The sequence below is a fragment of the Diadema setosum genome, chromosome 16, assembly GCF_964275005.1.
Source record: "Diadema setosum chromosome 16, eeDiaSeto1, whole genome shotgun sequence".
NCBI lineage: Eukaryota > Metazoa > Echinodermata > Echinoidea > Diadematoida > Diadematidae > Diadema > Diadema setosum.
The window spans coordinates 23,026,048-23,039,772 of record NC_092700.1 but is presented as its reverse complement, the minus strand read 5'-3'; the positions used below and the strand labels follow the sequence as shown (position 1 = coordinate 23,039,772).

Below are 13,725 nucleotides of genomic sequence, written 5' to 3'. Positions count from 1 at the left end.
AGTTATGACATAGGATAGTATAGGACCAGACATGTTTAGTGTTATTGAGATGCTACACATATGACTACAGCAGTAAAACAGCATTTGTGGGTACAAAAAATACACTTATTGACCATTAATTAAAAGAAAAATAATTATATCAATCAACAATATGCAAGGAGGTGTGTTTTAAGTCTGCTTGAGTACAGATTAAAACTAAAATTTATTTCAAGCACAATTCAAAATGGCTTGTAAGAGACCAATTTATTGCACATAATTCTCTTCAGGCTAAATCCATGGTGCTCATGAATGTGCGGCGTGATTATAAGTCATCTTTGGGAATATCTATTCTCAACCGATAGGACCTATGATTTATTATCGGCGTTCCAAACACAGCACTTGTACTTTGTAAGCTTTCGTATTATTTTGTAAACAACGATCAATCCAGGGTCCAAAGATAGTTCTAAGGATTTTGTATTACGGAGCGTACACGGAAGCGACGGAGATGCGTGATAACGTGAATGTTTACCAGTCTGGTTGCCATTTCCCGCGAAAACATGATCAGCTGATATCGATCGCGTGCATACTAAATGTCCATTTAACAATCGTGTGGTTCACATATCACACGTGCTATCGGGTGTCAGAGTTAGCCTTCTTTACACCACCTGCTCTGCGTTTAGTTGCAGCAAAGTAGTAAACCCTGTTTACACGATTTACAGTCGAATGCAATATTTGTGGTTGACATCTTGAAACTTGACTTGTTTCTCTATCTTTCTGATTTCGCAAAAGATCAAGAGGGATCTGTGACAACAAGCCGGACCAAAAGCAAGGTAAATTGACGACATCGTCGAGCGCGAGCTGAGCTGAGTTCAGTTCCGAGCAGTGCCATCGGAGAGATACTCGGCCACGACGGATCAGATTCGCGATATCAACATCATATTGCTGGACCTCTTCCATTTCAACCTGATTGACCAGAGCAGAGATTGTGTTACAACCAATCGTGATCTTTTTGGCTGGCTCCATCCACCTCAATTTGTCACAAAGTATTATTTACACTCACTCGTCTGCAGCAGACCAGAACATTCATTTCGTATTCTAGGAGTCGGTCCTGTTTATTTATGGTTCCAAAAAAAATTCATTCTAACAGTTAACGTCAGAGCCAGACGCCGATCGAGGCAACCTCGAAGAAGAGCAATAACGTTAAAGGGGTTTCACTCAACGGAGACAACTTCAAACCATCTAACTGTTAAAGTTTTACGTTTTAGGGTTCTACCAGAGTATTCAATCTTGAATTTGCAACATGCCTGGTGAACTTTCTGCGTACGAGAAACGTCGATTGCAGAACATTGAAGAAAACAAGAAAGTGCTAGCATCTCTCGGCATCTTGAAACCGGTAAACAACTGCATGGTTAATCCTACATAATTACACATGTGTATCTTCTTCATTTTTTTTTTTCTTTTCAGTTGTTAACATGATATAGACCTATAGACCACTAAAGATTCCTGAAGTAATTTTCACAAGAAAGGGAAATATAACTCTTTTTGAAAGGTCCAAATTGGTTTTGATTTGTTTTTGTATTTTGTGTGTGTGTGTGTGTGTGTCCACACCACAGATTCAAATTAACACTGACTGAATACTTCAGAATAGTTAGCCCAAAGGCCCTACTGTTGAGTATAGTTTGTTGAGAGTGTACAATTCACCAGCAAGTAATTATGTTGATTCCTTGCCGAACAACAGGGACTTTTCGATTTCACCTCCTGGGCATGGACATACAATTTGTAGAGTCCATGCGATGTCATTTTAAAATTAAAGGCACTGCACATGCTCCAGGTTATCCAGCACGTCCAGTGCCGGAATCGCGAACACGTCTTGCTAGATTCAGGATGTGAGTGATATGTCATCGCTTAGATAACTGGTCTAACATGTTAGCTTACCAATTGCCAGCCCATGGAAGGGAACGGGGCCATGACATGATAGCAATATGTTGTGAACAGCGTGCATTGAAAATCGAAAAGGGTGATACTAAACATTTCTGATATTATTCGACTGCAGCAATTTGGAACCGCTCTTATTGTATGAGAAATTAAGGCGTCCATGTCCACACAATCGAAAAGTCCCTAATGTAGATCTGAACATGACATAACAGACAGTAGGCCTATAGATGAATGTTTTGACTGGAGATTCGCCAAAGATATACAGTCCAGGTGCATATTGACCCTGCCTACGGCACCATTGAGGACAATGCTTGTTTTTTTTTTGGGGGGGGGGGAGCATGGAATGTTTGCAGTTCGGGGAGGGTTAGGGGACCTCTTAATTGTCATTAGGAGCAATTGTTAGGGTCAATTTTGTACCCAGACACCACTCCATCCCCGCTTCCTTATCCATGGGAAAAATCTCTAGGTGGAAAACTTTGGGGAGTCATGGCTAGATCTCTGTGGGTTGTCCTTTTTAATTTTATGCCTTGATCTCTACAATTCTTTTGTTTTGTTGTGGAGCTCTAGCCTCAAGACAAGGAGTGTGTGTGTGGGGGGGGGGGGCTGTAGGGGGCCTACAGATTCATCGCTTATCAATAGACAATATTCCTGGAGTCTACGTTCGTTTAAACTAAATTTGCTTAATTTATGCTTGATTTGATCTTTCTTTGTCATATCATCAAACAAAAGTTCATCCAGCCAAAGAAGAAGACCAGTGTACAAGGAATCAAGAGGAAGCGAGCACCCGCCTCAACTCCACGAACACCAAAGACACCAAGATCAGCTGATGCAGGGCCGGATGGAGGCAGCGCATACTCTGATTATGGGCGCAGACAGTCTCGTCGCCTGCAAGGAAGGGTACGAATCCATTGATGGCAATCAGTGATGATGGCACTATTTGATTTTTTGCGCAGATGGTGGAGATAGTACCTATCTTGCACCACATGCATTTTACATGTAGCTCTTTATAATACACTGTAAGTCTTGAAATTCTGAAAGGAGCTGTTTAATTTCTGTTATGTGACGAAAGACAAAGCATAGTAAAACATTCTATGATACTAGTTGAGTACACGTACGGTATGTAAATTTCCACATCCCGTGCATTGAGAATATCATTTGAAATGAAAAGGCCTTGTTAAGAGAGAGAGAAAAAAAAGAAAGATTCTAAGTTTGCAAGTCTCCTTGTGCAGTGGAGAAGTTCGGGGAAGTACATGTATTCCTGCACAATCTCACCACACAATTTTGGTTAAAATTGAAAAAAAAAAAAAATTCTGTATGAATTTGCATTCATAATAAAAGTAAATTAGTAAGAGCCATATCTTGGAACCAACCATTTTGGGAATAAGTTGCATAAAGTGAGTACTTTCATGTTGTCTTGTACCGTAGTGAAAAAAAAAAAAAAAATGATCTGTAAACATACAAATATCATGATTTGTAAAAGTTACTGTCATGAAGATAAAACAATGCAATATTTGCTTCTCTCCATAGCAACCACCAGAGGCTGGTGAGCTGGACTTTGATGCCTTGGACAATGTGGACCAGGACGCAGACTACAAGCCTGTGAAGAGGGTTCCCAGAGAGAATGTCTTTGGAGCAATTCCAGGCATTGAGATTGGCACTACGTGGGAGATGAGAATAGAATGCTCCAAGGACGGCGTCCACCGCCCGACCGTCTCCGGTATCCATGGCAACGACGAAGGATGCTACTCTGTTGCCCTCTCTGGTGGATATGAAGATGATCTGGACATGGGTGAATGCTTCACCTTCACTGGACAAGGTGAATTCATATACTGTAAAACGAGGAATTTTCGCCTGCATTTTAATTTCGCGAGCGCGAAGATTTGTGAAATTAAAATGCATGCGAAAGTTCTTCCACAAAAAAGGCCGTCGCCTCCAATTCGCGAAAAATTCATGCCGCAAATATATCATGTTTTACAGTAATCCTTGGATTTTGCTGATATTAGAATTCATTGGGTTTTGTATCTAACTCTTCATTAAAATAAATCCAGATGGAAATTATCACAGAATCACAGAGAATATACATCAATTTATGATGTACAGTAAGAATGGTTAATGCTAAGAGCAGTTCATTGGTTTCTGTATTTTCTACTCGTAATATATACTGTAAACGTCAATATTTTCGCGCGATTAATTTTTCGCGCTGAGCGGCTCGAAAACGTATTGGCGGGTTCTTAAATTCGCGCTCCGCAGCAGGTTACTTTACTGTAGTACACATTCAGTGCTTTCATCAAAAGCCTCTGCCTCATAGCTTGCCATGCCATGCCATATACGCCAGTGTACGACAAGCGACGTAGCGAGCGGCTCGACTGCGAGTACAAGCACTCAAATACGTAGTACAGCTGTGACTGTAGTACCGTAGTCACGGGGGAATGTAGCATCGGTGCGCCCGGTGCACACTGCATGCTACAGTACACAGCAATCTATCGTCTTCGCACAGTACTAGTAGCGTAAACATGCCTGTACATTGTACTACGTAGCAGTATCATCGATGAAGCGCACACAATTCATCCCGTTCAAAATGTGCATAGAAAATTGTGAAGATATATTCGCGCGTTTTTGAATTCGCGCTAGCCGAACGTAGCGCGAAATCCGCGAAAATTAATGTACCGCGAAAATTTCCACGTTTACAGTATACTGTATTATGTTTGTGAATCAAGATGAAGGTTATCCTTGTGCTCGTAGCAAATACAAAGTAATATTCAGTGCGCAGTAGTTTAAGGGGAAAAAAGCAAAGCAATGTACACCAAGCTCAGAGTAAGGCTGCATCCAGCTACAGTGTAGGTTTTGATTTGTTTGCAGCTGTTATGACAGATAAGGCAAGGGTAAACATGTTCAAGGTGACATGCTTGGAGAGAAATATTAGAATAAAATGTGGGAAAGAGGGCGTACCTCCGGGAGTGGGCTACATTAACCCATTGAGGACTGGCTGGTTTTGCTACAACATGCATTTCCCATAGGCCCATGCCCAAGCGTACTGAGTGGACTCGTTCTCAATGTGTTAATAAACCTGAATGAGCTGCTAAGTTTACGACTAGTTCTTGGAGGGACTACTGAGTGCTGATTAAATGGCTAGTTACAGTTATTTAAGTGCTTGGACACATAAAGGAAGTGTAGGTGTTAATGCTCTGCGCTTCTTACTGGAACAGGTGGTCGAGATCTGAGAGGTACGAAGAACAATCCAAAGAACCTGAGGACAGCACCCCAGTCTAAGGACCAAACACTGGAAAGAGGTATGTTGCACTTCATCCTTGATGGATTGTAGGAACCTGCACAATGTGTACAATATTATTTGCAAAGCTTGGTTCCTTCAAAGAAAGGTATACACTCATAATGTTAGCTGATTGTTACATGTGACTTATCATGATCTGGCAATAAATTTGAAAGGAACTTAATACTTTATTATGTCTTCATAATCTGAATTGTTCTACTTAACTGCTGAAGAAGCAGTGAATATTTGTTTATCTTTTTAATCCAATTAAGGACTAATGGCTTTTAGTCAGACTTGGAAACAATTTCTATTTTACTGTTTCCAGATGTTAAAATTTACTCCCATTTTCCCTGTATTTATGAACGAGCATTTCACAGCAGAACTGGGTTGCCTGCCTCAATGTGCATTTCATCCCTTCTAATAGGCCTACTGCACTGTTGATGTTGAGATTCCTTATGTATTAGAGTAAATTGAACTTGAAATTGAAGATGTTTTGGATGCGCTTTACTAACCTACATTTATAGGAACTTATTTTAGTGATTCCCAATTTTTATTTTCCCCCAAACTAAAGGAAACCTGGCTCTGAGCAAGAATGTGGAGACACGGAATCCTGTGCGAGTGATTCGTGGCTACAAGCTGGACAGCCCATATGCACCAGAGTATGGCTACCGATATGATGGTAAAAGCAATCACAAAAGTACCTACCATTACTTTTTCCTGTATTTTTAATGTGTTTCCCCCCTCCCCCCCCCCCCCCAAAAAAAAATAAAATAAAATAAATAAATAAATGAATAAATAAATAAATAAATAAATAAATAGATAAATAAATAAATAAAAAAAATAAAAAAAATAAAAAATAGGCCTGTTGCAAGTTTATGAACAATGCTGATTTTCCCCAAATTGTATAATTACAAATTTCTTTTGCTGGACTGCTTTTCCATCAAAATAGATCTTTTTTCAGCCCTCAAAATACTGCGGTGCTGTGTACAAGGTTGGCATCCCTGCAATCAATTGTTGATTTATTTGAACACACCAGTTATTCCTTGTGCAAATTCTCCTTATAAGCACTCAATCCCTAGTGATTACTCAAGGAATGGATAAAAACTATATTTATTTTAGTCACAACAATAGTGTTCGAATACTTTTTCAAGATCATCTAAATTAGAAGTTGAACCTATCAAGATAAAATGAAAAGCTTGGGCTTGTATGAATTAGCCCCATGTGATGCATGAAGACATTAAGATGCCAATGCACAACTACTGTTGCTGGGACTAAAATGGAGGGGAAGATGTATTTTATCTGGTTTGTTTCAAAATGAGAGACCATGTGGAAGCCCACTATGATGCCACAAAGAAACAGATACCATTCTCATATAAAAGTAGAGTATGAAATTTGTATTTTTTATATTGTAAACTGACTGTTTTGAGTGCACCAGGTGGGTTGGGGAGGATGGCCTGAGGGCCTACAATGTAAGTCATTTAGTTGGCTCTTTCCAGACCCGGGCTACCCAACCTGGTGCCCCCTTACCACTCCAATGTACAATTTTCTGATTTCAAAAAATGTATTTGTGATTGAAAGCCGAATAAATAATAATAATAATAATAGTAGTCTTTTCCATGGAGAATAATGCAGGAGTCAGTAGTGACTTGTGTTCTCTGCACATTAAATTCATCATAACCTGTATAGTGTACTTTCATCATGAGTTAGTGATGTGTAAAAATGCTACATTTCAATTTAGAAAAGAATAAAAAAAAAATCTGAGGACAATATCCTGAAAACTTTGAATATGTCAGTGAGCAGAAATATAGAGATTCTAAGCAATGTCACGACTGTACATGTCTCTGTGATTAAATTTCATTCTGCTCAATGCCCAGGTCTGTACACAGTCGAAAAGTTCTGGTTCACGACGGGCCTCTCCGGCTACGGCGTCTACAAGTTTGCCTTCAAGCGCTGCCCTGATCAGGGCACCCCACCCTGGGAGATGGATGAGGGAGTGGAGGGCAAGGAAGAAGAGGAGGAGGCTGCAGAGGGGAGCGAGAGGGGGGCGGAGGAGTGCTCCTCCGACAGTGGATTCACGGAGCATTCAGAGAGGGACCAGGAGAAGGTGGGAAAGATGAACCCTCTTTCTTCCTTTTCATAATCTCTTCGTACAAGAGTTTCTTTTAGAAAAACAAACAAACAAACAAACAAAACAAAACAAAACAAAATCCCTTCATGTGCTACATACTGTGTGAAATATCATTTCATTGCTACATATGCTAATCCAGTGAATTGAAGTCCACCCACATAATTATACAGGTACATGTTTGTGGATACACCAGAAAATGGGTGAATAATGCATACCCCTTGTGGTTTTCCCCAGGTGACTAGCAGTATTCAGCAGACGATATCAGCCAGGTACATTGCAACAAAGAAGATCATTGTATGAGGAAGTTGTTAAGTGCAACTGCTTTCACACACAATGTGTCTATTAGGCATTTTACCTGACTGATCTCGCATGAAATGTGAAAAGTAATTGTTAAAAGTTATATATAAACTTAAATTCGCATGATAAATAGATGTCAGTTAATGACAAATTTGTGTGACATTGGTTGCCTTTTCTTTATGTTTCTTGGTATAAATCCACCAGAAAGATAAAGATAATTCATGCAAGGCATAAATTGTTTTTCTGTCTCTGTTCCCTATGTGTTACCAGGCTGAAGAGGACAAGAGCAGCGATACAGCCGAGGAGACCAGTGAGCTGTCGCCAGCCAGCAGTCCTAGTGGTGCCCTCTGATTGGTTGATTGTTTGTGATGTCACACCTGCCACCAGTATTTGAATGCCTTGTTTAAAAAGTGGAAAGTCTGCACTCTTGTGCGGGACAGTACAGGTGATGGGAAGAATTCATGTGGAAATTTGTGATGACCTTCGCAAACATGTGGTGCTGCACTTTTTTTTTCTTTTTCTTTTTTTCTTTTTTGACCAGAGGTTATCTGTAATGTGTATCTTATGTTCTTAACCCATTGAGGATGGTTTGATTTTGCTACAATACACATTTCCCATAGACGCCAACCCGAGTATACTCGGTACTCAACCTCAACGGGTTAATGATGTACATGTACATTGTAGTGCGGTCACTCATCATGGGTCCAACTTATCACTGCTAAGCACAAAGACCTATCAGAGCAGCATACTGAATATACCTTGTATGAGGACCTGGTGTTGTGAAATATAGAGAGAAAAATCTGTCTGTGTAGAGGAATTTTATAACATTTTTTTACCTTGACGGTTCTCTGACAAGACAAACAGAAGCCTCTCCTATATAGGCACTGCTGTTGGGGGATGCTTAACCACTGTCCCTATGGACGTGAAGTTTTTGTTTATGATGTCTAATTCACAGCAAGATTGGCATATTTAAACTTGTATAATAAAATTATCATCTAATAGATAGGTACAGTACCATATAGGTACGTTCACCAGCTGATTGAAATATGAAAGATTTGGGTGGGATTTTCAAGGAAAAAGAAACGGCTAGCTACCGGCTAATCTGCACACTAATAATGCGCTATTACCACGCTTCCGTTGAGCCAGTCTCGTTGGTTTCTATGGGTAGAGCATCCCCCGTACAGTATCAGGTATGAGAGCCTTCAGACTGTTTAGATATGGGATTCTGTGCAGCCAGGTGTCTCCATGGAACACATTTTCCAACAATGAAATACAGATTAACTTTCCTGGCTATGTGAAATACTGCTAATGAGCATTGTCACTGGTGCACAGTAGTCCTGGATTGGACTTGCTCCCTTCCCCAGCAGCCAAGGGTCCTGGAGGTCATTGACCTAGACTCCATTCCTCCTCCTCACCATGGATATCCCAGTCTCCTCTTAGACTGCTCTCCCAGCCGCCTCTTCTACACCATTCCCATTTTATCTCTGGTAACCCTGTTGCTCTGTTAATACCCATTACTGTATACTGTATGCAGGCTGCACACTAACCCATTTTTTTCTACTGATCCAATCAGTCCATAAGACCAGTAGGTACCCAGTTTTTCCATGTTTTACTGGACCATTCCTGAAAAAGTTACTGTACGAGCTGAAATTTTCGCGTACAGATATTTTCGCGAATTGCTACTTGGAGGACATTTTCATGTGTTGTTAATTTCGCGGTTGCGAGGGTCTAACTGAACTTACTTATTCGCGCGTTGTTATTTTCGCGTGCTGTTATAATCGCGGTTCAAAGGCGATTCGCAAAATTCGCGAAAATAAAACCACCACGAAAATTTCAGCTCGTACAGTATGACTGGTCGGACCAGTGCCAGTGTGCAACATTTATATGCCACATGTTTAGCAAGTCTTAATATTTTTGCGAATTGTGACTTCCCGACGATTCCATGAGTGGTTAAATTTGTGATCGTTGAGCATAGTACTGAACAGAGAAATGTAAGCATGCTCGTCACATTCGTTTCAGGATCAGTGTCAATATTTTCTCATGTTTTTCAGTTCACATAAAGCACCTGACTCGCGAAATTTGCGATGATAGAAATCTCACGAAATAGTAGATGGATAATGAGCAAAGAAAAATGGGATTCCATCGGGATATTAGGTGTATACAGTACCCTATTGGGTTAAAATGACTCATTCTAAGCACCCTGAAGTATTGAAACACAATTAAGACTCGGAAAGACTGTAATGGATGGCAGGCACAGCATATTTGAGGTTTACAGTGCTATTGATGGCAGTGCATGGTAGTCTATGTACTTGTCAGTGATTATTTGGACCACTCAGATCTGTGCCTGCTGATTTTTGATTGTTTGTTTACCTTGTACACTCTTGCATTCTTTGCTGTTTGCAATCGATGCCTTACTGTCATTCTTGAATATGCAAAACATAAATGTAGTCATTGCACCCTGTGAAAAATCTGAAGAAATTGATTACGTCCAAATGATGAAGAGTGAGATGATTCAGTTTCATTTGATTAACCCGTTGAGGATGGATTGATTTTGCTACAACACGCATTTTCCATAGACACCTGCCCGAGTATACTCGGGACTTGTCCTACAAAACAGGTTAAGGTATGCTACTGGATACAAATATTTAGTGATATCTTGCTTTTGACAGCTATCATCAAGGCAACAATAAAAAAAGGTGGGGATATTTTCAAAACACCAGTGCTTCTTTAATTGCATGCTGTATTTTTTTTTTTTTAAAGAAGCATTCCGACAGACCTCCCAACCATTCGGAATTCGGGGGAAAGAATCTGAATTTTGACCATTCGCAGCTCTTGTTTCAATGGGACTTTTTCATTTTTCCAGATGATTTTACTCCAGATGCCTATGGGAACTGCTTTTTCTTTCCTACTTTTGAGCCAAATCATCCCTATTTTTCAGTTAGAAAGGGTGGGAGGTCTGATCCTCATAGATACCATTATTCATTGTCAGAGAAGTACGCTTTTCTCAACTTTGCCAAATTTAGTGTCTAGTTAGTGGAGCACCTTGTGTATAAAGCAAGGTAAGTAATTTGCAAATGAATTTCTATTTGATTTTAATGTCTGACATAAGGTGAATACTGGTCACTGCAACTTTTACAGCTGCTCAAGTGCTTTCTTGTTGATGTACTACAGTTCATCGCGACTTCAATTATTATGTGCAGGGTAATGTTTCCGGTGCCTTCTCAATAGATGTTGATTTACAGTCAAAATGAAAATCTTGAAATAAACAATCTTTCAAGTGATCGACAAGTATCGAATTAAAATTGAGTGGATGGTAAGCTCCATAAGGCAATTTTCAGCTGAGTAAAATTTTGAAGCTGCTTTGGACCAGTCACGGTCATTCTTGTAAATAGTTCCAAGTCTTCCAACATTGTACAGTGTCAAGATTGTAGGACAACCAGCTAAGTATATCACTGCCAGTGAGATCTCTTAGTGTTTTGTATAATATCAAGTACCTTGAATTTAGAAGAGGTGATATTATATGTTCTGTCGTTTTTCCTGTAGTCCTCGTAGAATTTTATTGAATTTTTCCTGTTTTTGCATGATTGAAATAGATGCATTCATTATTGAAAGTAGTCTAGGTGTATACAATAGCTAGTTTTAGTGAGCATTAATAGTTGAATCTTTTTTGCCAGTGAAGTACAGTTTAGCAGGACTTGCTTATGTCAGACTACTTTCTGTGAATTGAACATGTGACGTTACTGTCAGGATTTTTACTGTGTGTATATTATTAAACTGGTAATGGTTTTTATTCAGTCTGTAAAGACCAGGTGTTTATTCAATTGTTGAAGAGATTTTACATTGTTGTTTAATATGAAAATGTGCCAAATGTTTTCCACTATCGTTAATTTGTGTAATTTGGTGTATTGTTGCTCAAAATGATCAAGTCTGTCATTGAAACAGTCTGAAAAAGAAATTAATGTATACTTCGAGCATGTGGCAGGTAATTATATGAACTCTTTACATTAGCCTCCCAAAGACAGAATATGTTTACCTGGTAAACAAGAATTCATGTCTAGGGATTTTCATTTGTCATTTTGAAGCTGTTACTGTATATTGTATAACCATGAACCACTGCACCATATTTCGAGGGGGTTTGTTTTGGAGTGGTACTTCTGTTTAACAAGGGAAGCCCGAATAGTAGGAGATTTAGCAAATGCCCCATATTCTTGCATTTCCCAAAATGTCTGCTTAAATGGATAGAAGTTTACTGTAAGCTTGTAACTTCTCAAAGTCACCCAAATGTGACTCTGATTAATTGATTTGTTTGTCATATAGAATTAATTTACTTTTGCCAAAGCCAGTTGCAATAAAAGATGATGTAGCTTTGAGGATATACTTTTTGTGCCATTTAAACTTACATGTCCATTTCTTTGAGACATGTGTATAGCTGCTCATGTGATTCACTACATATTTGTTAACATGACCATACTTTTTGTCTTTTTTATGCCTCCGCCACGAAGTGGTGCCGGAGGCATTATGTTTTCGGGTTGTCCGTCCGTCCGTCCTTCCGTCCGTCCGTCCTTCCGTCCGTCCGTAATGAATTTTGTGGACAAGGTAACTATCAAAACCTGTTGAGGTATCCTAATGAAACTTGGCATTATAATAGGGGGTGAAGTTGTGCCTATCAACTTTTGGGTGCACATGCTCAAGGTCAAAGGTCAAAAGGTCAAGGTCAAATACATAAAATTTCACTATTTCCACCATATCTATTGAATGCCTGAAGATATTTCTTGAAACTTAGTGTATACATGTATTACCCAATAAAGATTCTCTGGTGAAAGTTTGCATCATGAGGTCAAAGGTCAAAGGTCAAAAGGTCAGGGTCAAATACATGAAATTTCACTATTTTTGCCATATCTATTGAATGCCTGAAGATATTTTCTTGAAACTTAGTGTATACATGTATTACCCAATTAAGATTCTCTGGTGAAAGTTTGGGTCATGAGGTCAAAGGTCAAAGGTCAAAAGGTCAAGTAAAAATATCAAAACTTCTTTTTTTTCTCCGTGCCTTGGAAAATTGTTCAAGGTATCTTCATGGAACATAGTATATACATGTACTGACTGGAAGTGATTATCTAGAGAATGTAGGGTTCATGGGGTCAAAGGTCAGGGGTCAAAAGTCAAGTGCAACACTTCAAAATTTTACTATTTCCCTCATATTTATGCAATGCCAGCAGGGTTATTATTTTTTACACTTGGTGTATGCATGTGTAACCTAATAGAAATTCTCTGGAAAGTTTTTTGTTTTCTTCTTTTTTTGCCTAAAAGGTCAAAAGGTCAAAGATCAAGTGAAAGTGCTGAACTAACTTTTTCCTCCATATCTCGAAGTGGCTCAAGTTATCTTGAAACTTAGTACATATTATGCATGTTCTACCTGAAAGTGATTATCTTATGAATTTTAGGGTCAAGGGCCAGATGAAAATGGTAACTATTTACTATTCAATTCAGAAATTGCACTTTTTCTCCACACCTGTACCTTGAAAATTACTCAATGCCTAAATGTATGAATGGGTCAAAGTCAAGTTAAAGTCCTTAAATCCCTAGATACATGCTCTCCTATTCATCCAATTAAACCTAGGTCAAGGAAGGTGAACATTCAACACATTTGTGACAAACTTGTCATTTCAATATTTTGCCAATTTTGTGAAAATGTAATCACACATTGTCCACATGTACTATCTAGACCTATTGGGAAAATCATGCATTATGGTGGAGGCATACCAGTCGCCAAAGCGACATTTCTAGTTTTTAAACAGAATTTTTGTGACCCTCAATAGGTGCTTTGTGGATGACTCACAAATGCTTTGACACAGAGCTTTGTGATACACCTTGTACAGCATGTATACAATTGAAGGGCCCTGATGCTCAACCTGTAATCTGCAAATTAAGCATAATATGTCTACAGTACTCTTTCTTTCTTTTTTTCCCCAGTACTAAAATCATTCAGTGATGCCAAATGTTTGCATGAACAAACCATGCCAATGATTTATCAACTTCTGTGACATCATTATCTTCACCTTTTACATAAGATCACATCATTCTCTCTTTTTTTTTCTCTCTCTCTCTAGCTACCTTT

At 39.1% G+C, this 13,725-nt stretch overlaps 1 protein-coding gene across 1 annotated transcript; it reads left to right on the top strand.

The window, feature by feature from the left end:
• The first annotated feature begins 1,195 nt into the window (after positions 1-1,195).
• Positions 1,196-7,958, top strand: LOC140239718 (uncharacterized). Its single transcript, XM_072319540.1, has 7 exons — positions 1,196-1,372; positions 2,644-2,811; positions 3,442-3,730; positions 5,121-5,204; positions 5,754-5,861; positions 7,057-7,286; positions 7,878-7,958. The coding sequence occupies exons 1-7, from the start codon at positions 1,280-1,282 to the stop codon at positions 7,956-7,958; spliced, it is 1,053 nt and encodes a 350-aa protein (XP_072175641.1). The 5' UTR covers positions 1,196-1,279.
• Positions 7,959-13,725: the final 5,767 nt, after the last annotated feature.